The following is a 23,913-nucleotide window of genomic DNA, read 5'->3' on the forward strand; positions in this document are numbered from 1 at the left end:
TTGTTTCCTTTATACAGTTGATACTTTTAATCAGAATGCTGTACATTGTGGGAAAGAGGTTACACATCTATAGTTTTTTTATGTCTTGACTATCTTCTTTCTTGTGGAGTAAAAAAATTACTGAACTGTTCAATTTATGGGAAATTCATTCTCTCTCTCTCTCTCTCTCTCTCTCTCTCTCTCTCTCTCTCTCTCTCTCTCTCTGCATACATTTGCTACATAATTCTGAAAGTTTTTTTTTTTCATATTATTTTTCTCCAGATTTAATAATTTCTACTGGAACGGCATCATCTCTGGGTCTCTATTGGTTCTTCGTACCTGAAAAGGCTTTACAAACATCTCATTTGACGCTACTTCCAGATTGTCATTGTTCTCATTCTTGACCGTCTGTGTTTATGATTCAGTTATTGAATTACACAAATAGTAAAAAAATGATATATAATAAATAGTTCATCTGGTTAACTTTTTTTAAATTTGGTAATTTTACAAACATCATTTTTACCTGTCTGTTTAGTAGTACATTGGTTAAGCATTTTATTGATAAAGTAATTTTTAAAAATATTTGAGAGAAACAATGTTTTTGCCTCAATATAAAAAATTCATTGTTCCACATTTATTTTTTATGGTTTATGCATATACAAGTCAATAAGTAAAAAAGATCAGAGTTCAGAAAAAGAGATGAGTGCATATATTTGTGTAAATGGATTTTGCTGAACAATACTAAATTAGAACCTGTACAAATAATTCTAGAGCAATAGAAGACCTTTTGTACAGTGTGGTAGTAGCTGGCGACACACATTGAAACACCAATTGCATAACATGAAGATGATTGAGCAGTTGGACCAACAATTTCAAGCCACTGTCTTCACAAAAACGTAGTAGCATTCAGCTGTCGTGGCATTTAAAGTATCTGTACAACTTTTTATTTACAGTGTCATTTCCAGCCATTTTATTTTCTTTGAACAACAATTTATTTACATATGATGTTTACTCTTACATTAACATGACTTAATAAATAATTGCTGGATGTAATTACATTTTATTTTAGGAATGTGAGCAGCTCAATAATAGGAAACTTTACAAAAAAAAAGACATTTGTACAAATATCAATTGTCTATTGATAGTTTCATGAGTACTCTTGATTCTTGATCAGCTGGACTAGTGAGTTACTTCATGTTTTACTAGACCAGCAAGTGCTTCAAATCCAGACCGAATAACTTCAAGTTCATCAGGTAAAACATGATACCGCAACTCTTTTTCCATCATTAGAGTCTGAAGTTTATCTGCTTTCTCTGGAACACTTAATGTTCCATCCAGATAAATGTCCTTTAAAAAATAAAACAACATATGAAAAACAAAAAACAAATATATTATAGTTTTAAAATATTACAGTGACAAATATAATTAGTTTCTTGTCAGAATGTGATGCAGGTTTTACAACAGCAGTATTGGTATTGAATAAAACACCAGCACCAGTCACACTTATCAATTTACTTTAAAATCCAAGACTGGTTCGGGTCCAAAAGGCCATTATCCAGTGGTACATATGAGGCATCCTGAGAAACACAAAAAGACTAACACTCATTCTGTGTTCTCTCAGAACGTATCCCTGGGTAAAGGCCTAGGGGGCTGAAACCAGTCATGGTTTTTAAAGTAGAATGTAAAGTGGGACTGGTGCCGGCATTTTATTGAAAAACAAAAATAATTATGCAGTTCTGGCCATTAAAATTGGAACACTGGTATCAATAGCAAATAATTAAATTTTACTTGCTGTGCATATACAGAATAATTAGAATATACAGAATAGTTACAGTATAGTAGCAAGAATGTGTGATTAAATTTGTATGTGATTTGGAGGGAAAAGGGTGCAAAATGCATTTCTCACAGCAACTATGGCAGTGATGTTTTGACTGGGTGATAGATCTGGAGAACATATTAGCCAGGGTAACTGTCGAACACCCTCTGTATCAAGCTATCTCAAGAGGACGGGCAAAATGCAGTTTCGCATTATCTTGTTGAAAGATAACATCAATGAGAACTTCATTTCACGAACAGCCACTATCCTTAACATATCACACATATAACGGCTTCTGTCAGACTATGTTGACCAGAGGTGATCATGTTGTATATACAACGGCACTCTGTTCCATCACACCTGGTCCAGTGTTGTCACTGAGCACCATCAAGGGAAGGCACAATAACCGCTGCCACGCCTACAGTCTGTGGTGTTTCAGACGTCATCGTGCAGTCCATGCCGATACTCCTCTTATTGCAAACGGTCTGATTTCCTTGCACAATGTATGTGATACAGTTGAAAAGTTCTGTGTGGCCAAGCAAACAATACATCTGTCCTTTTGCACATTAATCATGCTGTGCCACTGAGATTGCTTCTGTTGATCTTATATTAGCACGACAGCTGTGGGATTCTCATTAACATGACCAGCAATACTGTTCTCATTGACATGATCGGCAATACTGCACAAAAATAAACTGCAGTCTTGACAAGCCATGATATTGCTGCAGACAAAATCCGACACATGCTACTAGATGTTTCTCCTTCTTAACAAGGCATAACATGACCTTCTCACAAACAACAAACTGCATTCAAATGAGGTTTCTGAATGGGAAAGTCAAGGCATTATCATACAGAATTTAGATGAGCTTACCCATACCTCCTTTAAGTTCTTGCACTCCAAAATGTTGCACATTTGCTTATCTGAGAATGTACTCTGTGCCTATTTGATGTTGGCTGCATGTTGCCGTCATGATAAAATTTTAATGGTCAACTGCACAGAAAAGCTGTTCAATATTTTCTAAACTAATTACAATTTAGATCAGAGAAAGATTACATTAGCTTTTCTGAGCAAGTACAAGGTTTGTGTGTGTGTGTGTGTGTGTGTGTGTGTGTGTGTGTGTGTGTGTCACACATGTCCCATTTAAAAAATTGATTATGCATGGATTAAGATGACAAAAACAATAAATAGTGATAAATTTGTCATACCCGAACCCATGGGCACTCATCAACTGCCCTATAAAATGTCTCTTCTGATGGATGTATCTTCAATTTAAGGCGCCATAATAAAGGGCAATGCTTTGTCGTTTGGTCCACCAGAAGGCGTTCCAGTAATGCAAGACATCTATTTTGCTCACAGGGATCAGTTACCACAGGTCCACCTGCAAATGATACCATTTATGAAATGCAATTGTCAGCTTTAATAACCAAAATACCTAAATAAATAAGACAAGAGACAGTAAAATTACAAATAATATCATTACTGACATAGTTTTAAAGGAAAAGAAAAAAAAAATTGTCATGTGGGACAAGTCGAGGCATATGTTCAGCGAGTCTGGGGTTCCAAAACACCTAGTATCCTTACTAAAAGGTCTTTACAATAGCCATACCACAACCATAAATGTAGATGGTGAATATTTGAAATTTTTCAATGTAACAAATGGCATCAGACAAGGTCGGCATACTGTCACCTTAGCTCTACAATATCTACATGGAGTGTGTAATCAGGAAAGCGCAGGATGGCTGGGACGGTGGGATTTCAACTAGCAGCAGGAAAATCAACAATTTACACTTCGCACTCATAGCAGGAGGTGAGGAAGAACTTGGTAATCTGTTCTCAAGAGTCAAAGATATTAGTCTAAACATTGGCCTGGAGATAAACATGAAAAAAACCAAACTAATGGTTATGAATTGCCAAGGCATCAATCAAAACTAACTTACGGATGCTTAAGGAATCTGGAGATAGTGACTGATTACGGATATCTAGGCTCTCTGATCAATTGCACAGGAAAGTGGGATAAAGAGATAAGACGACAAATCATTCTTGGCCGAGCCACAATGGTCGAACTCAATAAGATATGGCTGATTCGCGCAATATCCAAGACAACGAATATGAGTTTGGTAGAAGCACTGGTGTTTCCTGTATTCTCATACAGATGAGAGACCTGGACTGTGAAAGGTGGTGATAAGAGCTGCATTGATGCCTTCGAGATGTGGTGTTGGCGGAGGTGCTATGTGCACTGTGGACACAAAAAAGAACAAATGTTTCAATAATAGAAGAACTTAAAATCACAAGAAGGTTATCTTCTCGTGTCAGCCAAAGATACCTCCAGCTCCTTGGGCACATCTTGAAAAGGAAAGGGGGATAATTTAAAGAAGACCATTGTGCAGGGAAAAATTTAGGGCACAAGAACACAGGGAAGAGCAGCAAACAGATGGTTGGATCAAGCAAAGAAGACTACCAGCCTGCCTCTTCACATCATATTAAGAAAGGCCTAATCGCTGTCTATGGAGACATCTGTCTGAAGTTTCAACTGCGTAAGAATGAACGAGGAAATGAGATCACGACACTCAGCAATGAGTAAAATGACTAATGAGAGGATAGTAAAAAAGACCCTACCAAATGGCAGTCAAAATTACATGTTATGCATAGATATATTTTTTCCAAACAAAAGCGCTGGCAGGCCGACAGACACACAAACAAACACAAACATACACACAAAATTCAAGCTTTCGCAACAAACTGTTGCCTCATCAGGAAAGAGGGAAGGAGAGGGGAAGACGAAAGACAAATATGTCTGCTTGTGTCTGTATGTGTGGATGGATATGTGCGTGTGTGCGAGTGTATACCTGTCCTTTTTTCCCCCTAAGGTAAGTCTTTCCGCTCCCGGGATTGGAATGACTCCTTACCCTCTCCTTTAAAACCCACTTCCTTTCGTCTTCCCCTCTCCTTCCCTCTTTCCTGATGAGGCAATAGTTTGTTGCGAAAGCTTGAATTTTGTGTGTATGTTTGTGTTTGTTTGTGTGTCTGTCGGCCTGCCAGCGCTTTTGTTCGGTGAGTCACCTCATCTTTGTTTTTATATATAATTTTTCCCACGTGGAATGTTTCCTTCCATTATATTGATATATTTTTTCCCTTTTTCATATTTGTAGTGTGCAACTGTTCTCTCATTTTATTCCTTAATTTATCTTTAACTTCGATGTCACTTCCTGTACAGTTTGGTTTTGTTATATGTTTACTACATATTATCACCATATATAACTTGATTTCTTAAAAAATCTACATCACCCATTTTGTTATGTGTTTTAAGCTGTTGTCATTGTTGTCTTTATACAGGGGCCTGAAAATGGTGTACTGTAATGCTGGATGCAGACTGGATGCATCAATGTTGTCGCCAGTGTATATCCCACCAGACAGACATACTTGCTCCGGACACTGCGAGAGGGCTGTACAAGCAATGATCACACGCACGGCACAGCGGACACACCAGGAACCGCGGTGTTGGCCGTCAAATGGCGCTAGCTGCGCAGCATTTGTGCACTGCCGCCGTCAGTGTCAGCCAGTTTGCCGTGGCATACGGAGCTCCATCGCAGTCTTTAACACTGGTAGCATGTACTGTGGAGACCTCACGCCCCACGTGTTGAGCAATTCGGCGGTACGTCCACCCGGCCTCCCGCATGCCCACTATACGCCCTCGCTCAAAGTCTGTCAACTGCACATACGGTTCATGTCCACGCTGTCGCGGCATGCTACCAGTGTTAAAGACTGCGATGGAGCTCCGTATGCCATGGCAAACTGGCTGACACTGACGGCAGCGGTGCACAAATGCTGCGCAGCTAGTGCCATTCGACGGCCAACACCGCGGTTCCTGGTGTGTCCGCTGTGCCGTGCATGTGGTCATTGCTTGTACAGCCCTCTCGCAGTGTCCGGAGCAAGTATGGTGGGTCTGACACACCGGTGTCAATGTGTTCTTTTTTCCATTTCCAGGAGTGTATATATATACAGGCTGAGTCAGGAGGAATAGGGCATATGTCCAGATGAAGTTCTTTGTTCAGAATCACTAATACTATCACCCCTCAAAGCATGTACCTTTGCTCCTGACTCACCCTTATAATTGTTGTAACTGGTCTTTGATATCTCGGATACTGGCACTGGGATGGAGTTGGTGTCTGAACTAGTTCCACACTTTTTCTATTGGGGACAGATCTCGTGATATTGCTGACCACAGAAGTACCTCAGCACCACCATACAGTTCACAGAGGCACATGCTATATCTAGACGAGCACTGCCCTGTCGAAAAAGGCAAGACAATGCTGTCACATGACAGGTAACACATGTGGATGCACAATGCCCGTGATGTTCTGTTGTGCTGTCAAGACCCCTCGATCACTACCAGCTGTGACCTGAAATCATACCTGATGGCGCACCACATCGTGACACCAGAAGTATTACCACTGTGTCTCTCCAGAACACTGGAAGCATGGGACCTCTCCCCAACTTGATGTCATACTCATCGACAACAGTCATCTGAGGTAGTGCAAAACAACAATGTGATGCCATTCATCAGAAATCCATGCTTCCCAGTCACGGCATCATACCAAATGCAGCCATTTGTGTTGTGTTAATGACAGCCTGTACATGGGACTGCAATTTCCTTGTCCGGCTAATAATAGTCTCCAAGCAGTGATGAGGAATGACAGAGACTGTTGCACAGAATCCATTACTTTTTCTCACATGGCAGGTGCAGATGCGAAAGGGTTACGATGTGCTCAGTGCAAAACACAGTGATCCTCCCTGGTGATGGTCATACATGCTGCTCAATTGGAATTGTGATGATGAGTACGCCTGCCCTCATGTTTTCAATTCAGTCCAGCATCAAGTCACTGCCACATCTGAATGCCACACAAATCTCAATATTGCACCCTTTGATCAGCTGGCCAAATGGAGACCCACAAAGAGGTCCCTTTCAAACTACGTCAGGTGTCGGTAATACTGTCTCACACGAGTCCCTTACGTACCCTGACAGACCTGGTAACAACATTAGACATGAAAAGTAATTCACTCTGCCAGCTGTTGTAGCTGTCAAAGAAAACTGTAACTACAATCACTTACATACCAGCTGAAAGTGTGTCTGTGTACAGTGTTACATTGACACTCAACTATATTTTTTGGTTGCTTCACTTTTTTGTCAGACAGTGTACATCCTTTCTGTTGAGTGAGTGACATAAAGAACTGCAACTTGTTACAGTTAATCAACTGTAGTCCGTTGTATGTATGTTTACAAATTGCACATACAAGCTTTTTCTCTACTATATCAACTGACCATTGGTACTATCTCTGGCTACGTGACAAACTAACTATTATAGTGCATTTAAAATCAGTTGCAAATTTTGACATTTGGCTCGCCAGAAGGGACGCAACGCCATTGCCCAGATAACAGCAATAGCAAGCTGGCTTTCCCTATCATGCTGCCAGCGGTTTGGTTGGTAAAGCAACCCTGTTGTTGCACTTCAGTTGCTTCTGCGTCCATAAGCTCTCTCTCTGTAAAGTGCTATTTTTTGTCCTTGAAGTGTTTTGTAGTGCTCAGGTGTTGTGAACAAGTGTTTTTGTGTTGGCTTTGCATTGATAATAACAGTACAGCACAGCTGAATGCGAGATTCACAGAAAAAGAGGTCATCCAAGAACACATTCACCGGCTACGAAGACAGCAAGCTGTAGAAAGGGAATTCCAATCCATGGCCAAGATTGCAAATTTTTGTGCTCTGTGTGCAGTTATTTTGAACTCGAATTCAATAATGGCGATCCGATTTTAGATGTTACAAGAGTGGTGGACAGAACAGCTGCTGCACTTAACATTCATTGATCAACAGTGCTAAGAATTGGCAAGGAGAAGGAAAGAAAGGAAGACATGGGTGAAGAAGCAACAGCAGGTCATTCTTTATTAGAAACTCCAGGCAAAAAACGATGTTATGACAAACGATGTTATGACAAACGGGTAATGAAGATGGACGCATTCCAGCAGGATGCAATTTGGGGACATGCGTATGCTTATCGTCTGCACAAGGAATATCCTACCTTAAATTAACTTATTTCCAGCCTCAAAGGAGCAGAGCTGTTCAGTGCGAATAGGTCATACTTCAAAACTGTTTACACGAGCTTGGTTTCTGGCATGAAAACTTTTTGTCTCGGACATTTATTGTGGAGAGAAATGACATAGTGGCATGGAGAGGCAGATATTTGCGTGCAGTGAGAAATGTTTCGTTCGAGGGCACTGTGTGGTTGGATGAGATGTGGGTTAATGTGCGTCATGTGTTGACAACGGGATGGATGGATTGCACAGCACAAGGAACGATGAAAGTGCCGATAGGCAAGGGTGGCAGGATAACCGTCCCCCATATTGGCTCTGCTAGTTGTTTCATTCCAAACTGTTTACTGCTGTTCCGTTCCAGGAAGCAAGGTGACTATCATGAGGAAATTAATGCCAAAGTTTTCATGGAGTGATTTTCTGATGTTCTGCAGCAGAATATTCCTCCAAGTACTACAACAGTAATGGACAATGCGCCATACCACTCAGTTGTGATAGATATAGCCCAGACAATGCAGTGGAGGAAAGCAGATATTTTGCTCTGGATGCAAAGAAATGTTCCATCAGATAAAGTTGAACCTGGTATGAATCAGGCAGAGTTAATGGAACTTTTAGCACTTTTCAAGCCAAAAAGTCCAAACTATCAGGTTGACGAACTGGCTGCGGATAAAGGGCATAATGTTATCAGGCTTCCTCTATATCATGCACATTTAAATCCTACTGAGAACATATGGGCGGAGGTGAAAGGTAGTGTGCCAAAAAACAACAAGAAGTTTATGCCCAGTGAGGTCGAAACACTGACAAAAGAAGCCATTGCAAGTATTACCCCTCAGGATTGGTTTCGAGTTGTCAGCCATACGAAGAAGGTAGTTGAGGAAACGTGAATTCGTGAACGACTGCTGGAAGAACAATTGAAGAACTGGTAATTGCAGTCAGTGCCAATACCAGTTCTGAGGAAGAGGGCAGTGATGGTTCTTCCTGTGAGTATGTATAAAAGATCATTGATTTAACTGTTCTGTTCATTACTGACGCTTCTTTACTGCCAAAGAATGTTTGTCTGGTGGCCGCTAACATTCGTAACGTAGGCAGGGGCTTTATTGCTGGCGGCTGACACACTGGCACATGCTGGCAATTACGCTTCCCCCTATTTGCCCTGTGCGGAACTGTCAAAAGTCGCAACTAATTATAAACTCACATAGTAAGGCAGTCATATTACAAATTTTAACTACTCTTATTTCTCATGCATAAGCTGCTTCACCCAGCATTAGCTTTAAGAACAGTTTTCACAATGTAAGTAAAGGATAAAACACAGAATCACTTAAATGTAATATGTAAATAAGAAAATGCCAGCAGATGATTAAAATTCAATATGTATATTTCTCATTCAAATATGATTCCTACAACACATTATAGCACATGTTTCTAAACTGACAAAAGCAAGGCAAGATACTTCAATGACAAGTTAGTCTTTGCTTTCACATTCTATTCCTTTGTGGGCCTGTTCTCACCTGTGAACTACCAAGAGAGAAAAATAACTATTTCATACCGAATACAGCTGATGTCAAAAGAATTCATCTGTTGCAAATAAATTTTGTAAAAGCAGTACTCTTTATTCCTGATATAATCCCATCTAGTTTCAAATTAGAGTTATTCCTACCTCTAGTAGAAAGCCAACCATACAAACCAAACTAGCACAGCAAAAGAAGATAAATGATATTTAACTGCTAGAGATGTAATGTTTTACAAAAATAAAAACTACTTACCAACGCTCAGAAATTGAAATGCTTGTATATTTGCTTCTTTAACTTTATTATGCCTGTGCAGCAGATCAAGAATGAGAAATGCTTGTGGGAGCACAGATTCAGAGCTGGCGAATGAGTTGGTCAGATGACACCATGATACACTCACAGTACTTGCAATATTCTGTATAAAAAGAAAATAAAAATAGTGAAACTGAATTTCAGGAGCAAAAGAAGAAACAAAATATAAACTGCAACATCATGAAGAGGGTATGCAACAAAAGCCAAATGGTATGTAGTGTACTACAAGCTTGGATATGCAAATGATTACAATTTTGACATAACAGTGCAAAGTAGGTAAGAGTGATGCCTTCTACATTTCGTATATAAGATAAGACTATGCAGTTATCATTATCACCATCAACATCAACAACAACAACACATGCATCAGTTAAAACAACAAAATTGTTTTACATATGTAACCAAAATAATTTATACATGTAAAAATTTACACTATATGAACATTCAGTGGCCCAGACTACAAACAAATGTTGGATGACTCAATCCTGTGGAGTGCCTCATCAGATGTTCCATGTAGACTCTTGATGCAGGGAAATGTTTGTTAGAGTACTTATTTACAAATTGGCTCATTATGTGAATACCAACTGTCACACATACTGTTAGTGCAAAAGCCCCCCTTGAGCATGTTGTATTTGCACATACCTTCTCCCATCTGGGCTCTACCGTATTTACTCAAATCTAAGACGCGCTTTTTTTCCAGTTTTTGTAATCCAAAAAACTGCCTGGGGCTTAGAATCGAGTGCAAAGTAAGCGGAAGTTCTGAAAAATGTTGGTAGGTGCTGCCACAATTAACTTCTGCCATCGAATATATGAGCGCTACACAGCCATGCTTTGCAGGCACGAAGATAAATACTGGCACCAAAACCTCTGCGTCAGCAAATAAATTAAAAGAAAAGGTACAAGAATGTAAACATAATGCCGCATATTCTTTCGTGTTTGCTGCTATCTCATTTAAATCCTGTCTGCCTAATAAACTACGAAACTAGAGTGAGACAACAGCAAACACGGAAGAATATACATATCATGTCATGTTTATATTTGTATTATTCTTATGCTGAATGGTCATAGCCAGAAATGAAGCACAGCAACTGACTAGATTTTTAAATCTAAGATGACTAATTTCTGTGCAGAATGTAATGTACTAAAGAGGCATCTGCAAAGATTTTCAAACGGAGAAAAATTTTCGCTAAACTCTCATTCAGATCATCATCTATCATACGCAGTATATTATTTGGTTCTTGTCGATCATTATCAAAGAAAGCAGCAGTGTAAGGAACAACAAATAGCAGTCTCTTGCCTTTGTTTCGCTTATGAGACAATTCCTCTCCCTTTTTTTATTGTAAGCGGCGTTAGCGCGCACAAAAGTGAGCCATGCCGCGACCAGCTACAGGTCCTAAACACTCATTATGAGAATGCGGCAAACAATGCAAGACACAGTACAATAATGCAGTTTCAGCTTAGAGTAACGTAAACACCTATAACAAAGGGAATGGCACTTATCAGATCAAAGCAAAATAAGCAATCGATTCAAACCAGACGAAGCATGTGAAAAAGGAAGGGTACCCGTATAAATACGGACGGAGCACCTGATACATAGCAATGGCTACTTTGTAAATCTTAACTGTTAAGCTTACGACTCGAATCAAACTACTGTAGCTGTATCTTCATCCATTCGACCTAAATTGTGTCTCATGTTACAATGGACCAACTTTGTTTCGATTTGGAGGTGCGGTCTAAGACTTTTCTCTCGTCTTGAATTTAGAGTCTCAAATTCCAGGTGCGGCTTAGATTTGGGAAAATTATTTTTCCTTGATTTCGAGTTTCATTTTTTAGGTGCGGCTTAGATTCAAGTGTGGCTTAGATTCGAGTAAATACGGTATTGGTCTGTACCCATAACTCCCTAGGATGATGAAAGACTGGAACTTTAATCATTGGATTGTCAATAAGTTCGTGGTTCTAGGCTTTCACTATTTGCCACTCATTCAACATCCCACCTGAATCCAGTGGGCAGCATTTGGAATCCTAGTTCATATGCTGGTCATATGGGTTGGGGCATTTCCTAGGCAGTGAGAGTAAATCTTTGTGAAGAGGCATTGATTCATTTTTAGGGCCTTTCTAGCAAAGGATGCAGAGAGCCAACTTTCAATGAAGGTGAGCTCGACTGATGTTCGATGGTGTTAGTAATCAGCATGTAGGTGTACACCTGACTATGCCACTGATTCTCATCACTGCATTCAAACGAATGTCAACTTTCTTCACACAAGCACTGCTCTGCCACACTGGTGCACAATATCGATACAGAGTACACCAATGCAAGGGATGCTCTGCAGGGAACTGATGTGTTTGCTGCCCACATACTTCCTGCCAATTTCATCACCAGGTTCACTTGTCTTTGTACATTCTTAGCTGTGGTACCAAGGTTTCTATGTTTAATGTGACACCCAAGATTTTTCTCGCTTATCATTGTACCAGACTATGCCAAGAGGACTCAACCATGGGCTTATTTTTGCTGATGCTGGACATCTGAATGTCGGTTGGTTGTGAAAAGCCCAAACTGTGCCTTGCGTAAGAAGGAGAAATATCTACCAGCATGTGTCAGAATTCAGCAGCAGTAGGACTGTAGTCTATCAGACATGCAAGTTGTCATCATGTGAGCTGGTCGGGATCCCAGACAACCACATGAAACTGGTGGGTAACATAGAGGAATACGCAGTGCCATGCAGGGTACCAGTGACATCACATGGCTAACAACTGAGATGACAGGCACACTGTTCATTCAGTTGTACAGGACTGTCACATACTTTTGGGTCAAGAAATGCGCTTGCTCAGGAAAAGATAAGTATCCATATGGACAGTGCAATGACATTTGGAGCATCACAACAAGATGCCAAATGTTGCTGTGGCTTCCCTTAACATGGCAGCAGAGAGAGGGATGCTGATAGTGGTCTGGTCAACATCAACACTGAACATAGCAGTGGTACCTCGGCATCCTTTCAGACAAGTGCCAGTTCTGCGTACAACATTATGAAGGATGCATCCAGTGGTGGCTCTCAGGGAAACAGGCATTGCCAGGTAGCATTCACCTGCATCATACAAGCAGCATGATGGTATGAGGTGCCGTTGGCTGCCCAACACAATCACCTCTTATTTCCATAGCTGGTGATTTGGTCATTGTCCATTACACTTCTGACATGGTAAGACTGACAGCTGCACCTTATCTTCAAAGCTTCTGTGATGTTATTTTTCAACAACTTAACACAAGGCAAGATTTTGCCCTTCCTGTAGCAACCTCCCTTAACACAGAGGGTTTTCAAAAGCTTTATCTAGAAACACCATAAAAGACAGAATCCTTAACTGGCAGGGAAAAAAAGGACAAAGTCCCCTTCCTATTTTTCACTGTGTCTTGACAAAGTTACTAAATCTGCCCAGTGTTTGCTCGATATTGCATTGTAAATGACAACAAAAAAGAATTGATTGTGATAATATCATTGCCAAGAACTACTAAGGGCCCAGATATTTGTATGGCTGTTAAAAATTGGCTTACTAAAAAAAAAAAAGATTGAAGCAAAATCATTTTGATGATTACTGATGGTGCTCCAAATATTGTCCCAAAAATGGGTATATTAGTCTATTCTAATACACACTGGACAATCCATTCTTGAATTCCGCTGAATTGTACATTAGTAAGCCTTCAGTGTAAATGGTAGTTTCACTTCCCTTTCAAATATAATGGCCATAGCCACAAAAATAGTGAACCTTATATTGCTGCAAGCTTCTAATAAAAGTAAGTTTGAAGCCTTGTTAGAACTTCTTGTACAACGGCTTACTGATGTATAACAATGTTTGCTGGCAACATGGTTCAAAGATTTGTACATTGCTTGGAAGAAATCAGGCTGTTTTTTAAAAAATGTAGAAAAATTGTGCAATATTCAGTTAATGAAGGTTACATCACTTACGAAATTGATATTTTTTTCCTACCTGTGCTAGTATTGCAATAAGTTGAACATAAAGATTCAAGGCATAAACAAAGCAGTTGTTGTTATGATAGACCTTATTTGCACTTTTGAGGCTAATCTGCATATATTTAAAAACAATATTCTTTCCAAAAACTGCAAGTACATCCAAATTTGAAAAAAATTACCAGCAATTTCACTTTACACGAAAAGCCAGAGGACGAAAGAGTCACTGAGGAATTTTCTTCAGTAATACATTCTTCAATCATAGAATTTTCATCGAGATTTTCTCAGTTCAGAGTTGTCAGAAACAAATATTTATTATTTATCCAGGTGTAACTCCATTCAATAACTGAACTCGTCTAAATTTGATAGGTTGGAAATTGAAGAAACTGAAATGTAGCTGATAGATTTCGAGTCTAGCTCAATGTCTACTCAAAAATTTATTGAAATAAGAAAAGAATTGAAAATATATAAAGTAGCGAGATTTGCCAGAAAATATGAGCAAAAATGCTGACATGAAAATTGTGGAAACATGGAATTCAATTCCAGAAACATACAGATGTGTAAAGAAGATGGCATTTGTTATCTTGATAATATTTTCATCCACATTATGCCTGCAAGTCATTTTCTGAAATGAATAACATTAAAGACTTTGTCGGATGACTCAAGCTCAGCTTCCATTCAGCTAGTCACACAGTAAGCCCCTAATATAGATTATTTGGCATCAACTTTGTAACAGCATAAATCACATTAATTTTCCTTCCAGTTAGATAAACTAAAAATGTTTATTTTATACTTTCTGTATAAACAGTCTACTTCCCATTGTAAATAATGATAATTAATATGGGAATATTTAGTATATTTTCATTAATCAGTAAAGACCAAATATTTATGTACTATCATATGTCTAAACATGCACAAAATAAGCAAGAGAAAAAAATAATATTAAAGATTTATTTTGAAAAAATGGCATGCAGATGTACAAAGGTTCATCATCGAAGGAGTATGATATTTAAATACTGCAACTGTAAAATAGCCACGTCAGTTACTCCAGTTCATTTTACAAATAAGATGGAAGACAAGGATTTGAGTTTCCAGTGAAGCAATTAAGGTAAGAGATTCAGCTGCTAGGGACTGGAGAAAGAAATTATTTCAATTTGGCAATATTATGAAAAAGATTTTGCTACTCACCATATAGCAGAGATGCTGAGTCACAGATAGGCACAACAAAAAGAGTCTCACAATTAAAGCTTTCGGCCATTAAGGCCTTCAGCAGCAATAGAGGACACATATACACACATGCAAATGCAACTCACACACGACTGCAGTCTCAGGCACTGAAACCACACTGTGAGCAGCAGCACCAATGCATGATGGGAGTGGCACCATATGGTGAGTACCAACTTTCCTTTTCATAATATTGTTACATTCCATCCTGGATTTTCCATCGTTTTGATTAAGAGTACAGAAATAGTGAACAGAATTTTATTGGGGTTGCAAGCTCACAAAACATGATTGTCATAGTCTCTTCAGTAGCACTCACTTTGGCATCCTGAAGGTGAAAATCTTACTGAGTACTGGACAGTGTTTGCCCAGTAATGTACATTACACCATTACTTTGATTTCACTTTCCCACACATCTACTAGCCACAAAGTTCTATTGGTTGGCCAATGTCCTGTTTTTCAACTTTACATGATTAACAGCACATAAATCAGGTCAGTACTCACAAATAACCAATAGTCCAGTATAACTCCAAGGTATCTGGCCATTGGAGTCCATTGAACCTATTCCCCAAATAGCCAGATGAGTTGTAGTACTGGCTTTTGGAATTTTGTGAGTTCCATTAAATATGGATTTCCAATGGGCTGCACTGACTTCAAGACTTGTACAGGTTCTTTGCAGCTGTTGGTTGCATGTAACAGTCTGCTGCTTCTTGTATAATGGGTGGTGTCATCAGTGTATATGGCTTTATTCGCGCTTGGCATAGCTGGCAGCTCCACTGTGTAAACAGAGCACAGTGCAGAGTCCAGCACTGACCCCTGTGGCACCAGCGATTGTACACCTCTCATTGTACAAGTTGTGTCCTCTGCTCTGAAGATGAAAGTCAGATCCTGTTATTGGATGGCAAAATGATGTGGCAGCATCACATCAATGAAAGAAGAAAGAAAACTTCACAATGCCTTGGGCTTTCTACCCATTCATCGATGTCATCCCAGCATTATCCATTGAGAGTGGCCTTAAGATCTACAGGCTATTTGTCTACCCTGTCATGGACCATGCCTCTGCAATATGGGGAAATGTGGCCAAGATGCAGCTACAAAAACTTCAAGATAACCCAGAGTAAAGTGATAGGCTGAATCTTCAATGTTCAAGCCAACTTTCCAGCCACATATCTACACAAAGCCGCAGGCAAGCCAGAAGAACTGACGTGGTTGCAGAGGAGTGTCAAGCCAGTGTCTGTAAAGTCTTAAAGATCCAACAACAATATCATTAAACAACTCTGGAGATTAAATAATAACCAAGACCCTATAAGCAGCTAACTGCCTTGCTCGACAAGTAATGGAGCCACCATAAGATGACACAACAGTCAGCTAATCTAATGCACCAAGAACGACATCCATACTTTTTGATCCATCAACAACATCTTTTAATATTGTTATAATCTTTATCAATAAACACATTCTTCATAGTGAATAATAATGTTCTCTGAACCTGAAGTTACAATAGCAATAAAACCTAGCTTTGCCCAGTACTTTCTAAGCTATAAAGTTAAAATACATATTTATTTTGAAAAGTAATTTCACTGTAAGTAAGATACTTTGAGACCATAATTTCAAATCTTGTATTTAACTTCAATTATTATGCAAATATAGGTGGTACAGAAAGAGAAAAAGTTATTTTATAATTGTCGGGTAACATACTCATAGCCTATAGGTATTATTGGTTTTTGACAATCAAACCAGATCTTTGTGTGACATGTTCATTAATCTTTTTCATAACTTTCAACTATTTGTCCATTCTGCTTCTGCATGCAATAATTTGTGTAATTTGTGTGTGTGTGTGTGTGTGTGTGTGTGTGTGTGTGTGTGTGTGTGTGTGTGTGGGTGGGTGGGTGGGTGGGTGGGTGGTTACAGATCTGATTTGTGCCTATGTGTGTGATGAGAGTTAGATGTTATATCTAACATTAGGGAACAAATGGATCATCCGATCAGCAAAGTACTACATTGCACTGACATTGGTAAAAAAGAACAAAAGCCTGAATATTCATCAAGGATCTATAAAATGTGTGTTCAAATATGGATCTTTGCTTTGATGTGAACAATGAATTCACAGCCACTAGACAAATTCTCACTTGTACGTAACACTCTGTCGCACCAACAAACATTTAATGGGAAACAGTCCTGGAGCCTGAGAGCCAACAAGCAATAACAAATATTAACTGAGGCCTGCTAGCATTGCAATTGAGAAAATAAACACTAATGCCTAATGCAATTTTAAGGTCATCTCCATCTTTCTTTATACAAACTCCACAACCAATTCTTTCTGAAACAGAATTTCAGAGTGATATGTAACAAAATTTCTTAGAACATTTATTTCTATCAATGAGTAGCTCAAGTCTTTCAGAACTCCCAGGAATTCCCCTGACTTTCCCAGTAAATTCAGTTTCCATAGCAACTCTCAATTTTCCATCAAGCTGCCACCCTGTTATTTGTCATTTGGATGGAATTTGGAAAATTTTCAGACATGCATTGTTTGTAGTGTGAAATAAATTGTTTCGTTCGATCTAATAGATAAACTGTTCCCGATTCAGAATCATTCTTTGTAACTCATAAATTAACCACTGTGTTTGAACTACTTATCAAGACACGTTTTGTACAGCGACATGATCAGAAATAATTACTGTGGAACATGTATGCACTGTAAACACCCCGCCTCCAATGTCTGACAACTGAAGGTGCATTTAAAAAACAGGAGACAAGTGTTACAGAAGGAGTACATATTATAAAGAATATATGTAACACTTAAGACTGATCATTTTACTTACCTGCAATTCAGCAAGACTTGCCAAGAAATGCAAATTGTTGGGGAAAACCTCGAGGGCTCTAATAATAGCATCTTGAAGTACAGAAAAAGTAAAAGTTGTGTTTCTGCAATGCCACTGTAGCATACAGATATAGCTCTCCCAGAGAGCCTCTGCACGACATCTCTCCCTGTAAAGACACAAAGCTAATATATTTCTCACTTATGAATAACTCAGGGATTCTAATACTTTGGGGGGGTGGAGAGGGGGGGTTGGTGAGTGGGTGGTGGAATGGGAGCCATGTGCTACACACTATTTCACACAATGGAAACCATCACATCTGCAGTAAATAGAAACAGTGAGATTTACGCAATGAAACATAATTTATGAAAGATGATAATATCCAGCTTTTGTGGAATAAATAAACACACTCAATGCTGTGTCCAGTTCACTTTTCTTGGGAAATCATATTAAGTTGTCTAAAATACAGAATCATTTAACATGGAGGTGAGGGGTTGTGATGGGAGAAGTGGCAGAGGGAAGGAAGGAGACCAGGAATGGTAGGGAGGGAGAGAGAGGCAGCAATTGCCTGGGATACAAATATGACACAGGGGCCAGCACTGACGGGTTCATGCAGTGCACGGGGATGATGATGAGAAAAAATGTGTTGGAAGAGGTACACAAAAGACAGGAAGAGGAGACTGTGGAAAACGACGTGAGTGCACGCCAAGTGAAGTTGGGAGTTTCCACTATCATGTATAACAAACAAATAAATGCGTGTGAACAAAAATATTAGCTTTTCATAACTAGAGATGCATTCAATCATTAGAAGCAGGGAACTGGAATGATTGTGGAATCCAACAAGGAAATCATCCACAGCACCCTGGTTTAAAGGAAACATACGAATACAGAGACAGGACAAATATTAACAAACTACTACAGGGGGCAGCTCTCACAAGCCACAGATATGAGTATGAAGGACTGATATGAGATTCATAGACAACATTCAATAAAAGAGACATGAAAAGTTAATTACACAGGTGGTACAAATGAAGACAGGGAGGTGTGGGGAGGCGGATGTTGATGGGGTGAGGAGGTAAATAAGGTAGAAAATTATAAAGGACATTAACTCCAAAAGAAGAGATTATCTTCAGTTTATACAAACTTGATTGTGCAAATTTCCATAAGCAGGACATTGAATTCCATCTATTAATTCCCTGTTACTTCAATGTTCTGCCAAGCACTCAGTCTCTTTCAGTTGTGAATTTGAAGTGACTTCTTTTCTCATGTCTTCCTATATCTAATGATTGAAGAACTTTTAAAAGTTCCAAATTTTACACATCCTCCTTTTGGCAGTTTCTAAGTATATGCTTCTCACGTGTCTCAAATAGTGACAAAATTTATTTCAAACTTCTATGTGGAGTTATAATTTGTAGATCTTAGACAGCTGGAACTCTATTCAGTATCGCCAAGCTGTAGACATGTGCTGGTGAGTCGAGCATATATTTTAAAGTGACTTGGCCTAATGTTAATGTTTTCTGATTATCATAACCATTACACACAAATTTAAAAGGAGACAAGGAACCTTGTAGTAAGTTCCATACTAAATGAAGTTTACAACTTGTTGCTCGAAAATCAAAGATCAAATACGATTACATGATGAGAACAGATCACAACTCTCAAAGAAGAAGAAAAAAAAAAATCTAGATTTTGGACAGACTTGCATAAAAGAAAACCTGTAAGGCTTTCAGTGGGAAGATGGGAGAGGTATAAGGTGAAAACAATGGCTACACAGGAGTGGGGGTTAGTAGAGATCATTCTTATATGGGGCAGGTAGGTTGCCTGCAAGGGAAGTGGATTGTTTGGTTGTTTCATTTTAGGGTGCAAAAACAAATAGGGTCATAGATGCCCATATCAAAACTGTGAAACATGAAGACAAAGGGAGGAGTAAAAAATGACTATACATTAATCCCAATCAATGGAAGATGAGACAGCTAAAAACAGGGATGTGGAGAATGGTCTTTAAAATACACCATAGAGAAATGGAGGTCCAGAACTAAAAATTAAATGGCCTTTGCCGTATTGCTATGGCGGATAAAAAGTAAAATGCGGTTGACAGCTCGTGCATCGTTCACTAAAACAGCCAATAACTCAGACGGCAAATGCAAACAGGAACATAAACAGTTAAAAAAAGGGCATTCCATCAGGAAATGGACAGTTAAAAGTTGGGCAAAATGTGCACAAAGTGGTGGGGGAGCACCACTTAACAAATGGCAATGGCAAAGAAGACAGTGCCCAATATGCAACCAAGTTAGAATGACCTCCTCATGATTGGAGGGCTGAGAGGTGGTCGTCCAAGTTGCTGGGAGGGGCTTAATAACCCAGAGCTTATTCCCATGAAGGGAGGACCAGTGGCGATGCCAAAGTGACACCACCTCCTGACAGACAGCAACACAGAGATCATCAGAGGGAATATAAGAACCAGTGGGCTGAGGTACAAGGACTGCAGCCTTGGTAGCAGTGTCAGCAGCCTCATTTCTTGTCAGACCAACATGACCAGGAACCCACATAACCATCACAGTGGTTCCATCAAGAGGCTTAGAATGGTGCAGAGAGAGTCTGAGCAGATGACACAATTGAAAAGCCTGTGTCGCCAGATGTACTCCGTGGCCTGATACAGAGCAAAGAGCTCTGCTGTAAATAATGAGCAGTGTGCTGGAAGCTGATACTGAAAAACATTGCCGCCAATGACGAAGGCACACCCAACACCACCATAAATCTGAGAGCCATCAGTGTACACGATGGTACTATGACAAAGTTCCATGCTAAGGTCATGAAACTGAAGGTGATAAAGTGAGGCTGGAGTAGTGTCCTTAGGAAGCAAATGAAGGCTAAGGTGAACATAGGCCATGGCACAAAGCCAAGGTGGTGAAGGGTTCAGCCTACTGGGGAAGTTGCAGGAAGCATGAAATTAATCTGCTCGAGCAAGAGCCAAAAGCGAACTCCGGGAGGTAACAGAGAACATGGACACGAGCGGTACTGGTGATCAAAGGAGTCACTGAGGAAGCAGGCATAGGATGGGTGGCCATGCATTGCAGACAAATGGGATGGATATCTGCTGAGGAGAAAGTCACAGCAGTAGTTCGGCAGCTTCTGCATTCAGACTCTCAACCGGGCTAATATAAAAGGTGCCAGTGGCCAAACAGATGCCATGACTGGGGATAATATTGAGACACCATAAAAGGTACGGATATGCACATGCATAAACAAAGCACCCTTAGTCCACAAAGTTGTTTCGAACGGACAAAGGACCGGTACAAATGGAGAAGAATGGTTCGATCTGCACCCCAGGAAGTACCATTGACAACATGTAGGACACTGAGGGGCCCCTTACAGTTAGCTGCCAAGTTCGACATGTAGGAGAACCAAGAGAGTTTTGTACCAAACAGAAGCCCCAGGGATTCCATAGTTTCAATGAATGGAAGAGCTGTTGTTGTTGTTGTTGTTGTTGTTGTTGTGGTCTACAGTCCTGAGACTGGTTTGATGCAGCTCTCCATGCTACTCTATCCTGTGCAAGCTTCTTCATCTCCCAATACATACTGCAGCCTACATCCTTCTGAATCTGTTTAGTGTATTCAGCTCTTGGTCTTCCTCTATGATTTTTACCCTCCACGCTGCCCTCCAATACTAAATTGGCGATCCCTTGATGCCTCAGAACATGTCCTACCAATCGACCCCTTCTTCTTGTCAAGTTGTGCCACAAATTCCTCTTCTCCCCAATCCTATTGAATACCTTCTCATTAGTTATGTGATCTACCCATTTAATCTTCAGCATTCTTCTGTAGCACCACATTTCAAAAGCTTCTATTCTCTTCTTGTCCAAACTATTTATCGTCCACCTCTCACTTCCATACATGGCTACACTCCATACGAATACTTTCAGAAACGACTTCCTGACACTTAAATCTATACTCGATGTTCACAAATTTCTCTTCTTCAGAAACGCTTTCCTTGCCATTGCCAGTCTACATTTTATATCCTCTCTACTTCGACCATCATCAGTTATTTTGCTCCCCAAATAGCAAAACTCCTTTACTACTTTAAGTGTCTCATTTCCTAATCTAATTCCCTCAGCATCACCCGACTTAATTCGACTACATTCCATTATCCTCGTTTTGCTTTTGTTGGTGTTCATCTTATATCCTCCTTTCAAGACACTATCCATTCCGTTCAACTGCTCTTCCAAGTCCTTTGCTGTCTCTGACAGAATTACAATGTCATTGGCGAACCTTAAAGTTTTATTTCTTCTCCATGGATTTTAATACCTACTCCGAATTTTTCTTTTGTTTCCTTTACTGCTTGCTCAATATACAGATTGAATAACATCAGGGAGAGGCTACAACCCTGTCTCACTCCCTTCCCAACCACGGCTTCCCTTTCATGTCCCTCGACTCTTATAACTGCCATCTGGTTTCTGTACAAATTGTAAATAGCCTTTCGTTCCCTGTCGTTTACCCCTGCCACCTTCAGAATTAAAACGAAAGCCCCCGTCGATGCTCCATGAGCAAAGATGATCGAGACATCGCTGAAGACACCGTTTATCGAGACAAGTCCATGGAGAACTGCAATATATGGCAAAATTGCCAACACAAAGGGAGCTGGAGGTGCCCAGCAGGAGACAGGTCATTGTAGGGTTAATGACGATAGCAAAGAGGATGACGGAACCCTGAGGCACACCGCTTTCCTGAATAAAGGTACCCGACGAGGCAGACCCCACACATACCTTGAAAACTTGTTCTTTTAAAAACTACTCAAGGAAACAGGGCAGGCAGCCATGGAATCCCCACATATAAAGAGTACAAAGGGTACCAGTTCTCCAGCAGGTGTAGGCTTTCTCCAAATCAAAAAAACATGGCCACAATATAGTTTTGACTATGAGTATAGAAATAGTGAACAGAATTTTATCGGGGTTGTAAGTTCATGAAACATGATGTCACAGCCTCTTCAGTAGCACATCAGTCTGTCATCCTGAAGCTGAAAATCTTATTAAGTACTGGGTGGTCTTTGCCCTGTAATATACACTATACCAGAGCTTTGATTTCCCTTTCCAACACATTTATTAGCCACAAAGTTCTATTGGTTGGACTATGTCCAGTTTTACAACTTTGTATGATTAACAGCACATAAATCAGGTCAGTGCTCACAAATAACTGATAGTACAGCATGACTCCAAGGTATCTGGCCATTGGAGTCCATTGAATCTGTTCCCCAAATAGCCATATGAGTCATAGTGCTGGCTTTTAGCATTTTGTGAGCTGCATTAAATCTGACTTGCCACTGGGCTGCCCGTCTTCAAGATTTGTCCAGGTTTCTTGCAGCTGGTGATTGCATGTAGCAATCTTTTTCTTGTATGATGGGTGGTGTCATCAGTGTAAATGGCTTTATTAACTCTTGGCATTGCTAGCAGCTTCAATGTGTAAACAGAGTATAGTGCAGAGTCCCTGCAGCACCAACAATTGTACACTTCTGATACAAGCCTTCAGTATAATCTCCATTCTTGCTTATGACAGCTTCCCAACATTTTGGCAACTTCTGTATTCTGGAATGGGTCACCTTCATTGTTGAGCTTTCTGATTATTCAGGCCACCTCACTGGGAGCTTCATCAATCATACCAAACCATTTACCACAGAGTTGTTCCTTCAATTTGGGAAACACATCAAAGTCTGGTGGGCTCATATTAGGACTGTACATTGTGTGGGGAAGTATTTCCCATCCATTTTTGTAGGGTGTTTCTCTCATCAGTAGGGCAATATGCTGCCTTGTATTATCTTACAGAATGAAGGAATCAGATGTAGTGCAAAACATTTTCCAGGAACAGCTTGTCGTGCGTGCCTGTTACAGATGTCCCCTGTGACACTCTATTTACAGTTATGACTCCATTCATGTTGTCTGTAAAGATCATCATGAGTTTCACCTTTAATTGGTGGCAGCAGAATTTTTTCAGGCGTGGAAGGTCAGAGCTTCTCCATTGTAATAACTCAAACACCAGTTCTAGCTCAAAATCTCATATCCAGGTTTGACCAAGGGCAACATTCCTTTTCAGAAACTGTTCTACTTCTGTTTTATAGCTTTGGAGCAATTCTTTTGCGCCTGCTTTCTGCTCTTCACTTAGATTATGTGAAACCCAACCTGGTAGCAGCTTCTCTCATCTTTAACTTTTCAGTTATGATTCTGTA

General features: G+C 39.9%; 1 protein-coding gene across 1 annotated transcript in view; it reads right to left on the minus strand.

Annotated features, from left to right (window-relative positions):
• Window positions 1–665: 665 nt before the first annotated feature.
• LOC126412412 (nuclear exosome regulator NRDE2) overlaps window positions 666–23,913 on the minus strand; it is a 160,695-nt gene continuing 137,447 nt past the window's right edge. The window contains exons 13-16 of the mRNA XM_050081997.1: window positions 17,701–17,866; window positions 9,642–9,801; window positions 3,002–3,174; window positions 666–1,326 (exon numbers count right to left, since the gene is read on the minus strand). Coding sequence (XP_049937954.1) covers window positions 1,159–1,326; window positions 3,002–3,174; window positions 9,642–9,801; window positions 17,701–17,866 — 667 coding nt within the window. The 3' untranslated portion in view covers window positions 666–1,158. The remainder of the gene's footprint in view (window positions 1,327–3,001; window positions 3,175–9,641; window positions 9,802–17,700; window positions 17,867–23,913) is intronic.

The sequence above is a fragment of the Schistocerca serialis genome, chromosome 7, assembly GCF_023864345.2.
Source record: "Schistocerca serialis cubense isolate TAMUIC-IGC-003099 chromosome 7, iqSchSeri2.2, whole genome shotgun sequence".
In the NCBI taxonomy this organism is placed as follows: Eukaryota; Metazoa; Arthropoda; class Insecta; order Orthoptera; family Acrididae; genus Schistocerca; species Schistocerca serialis.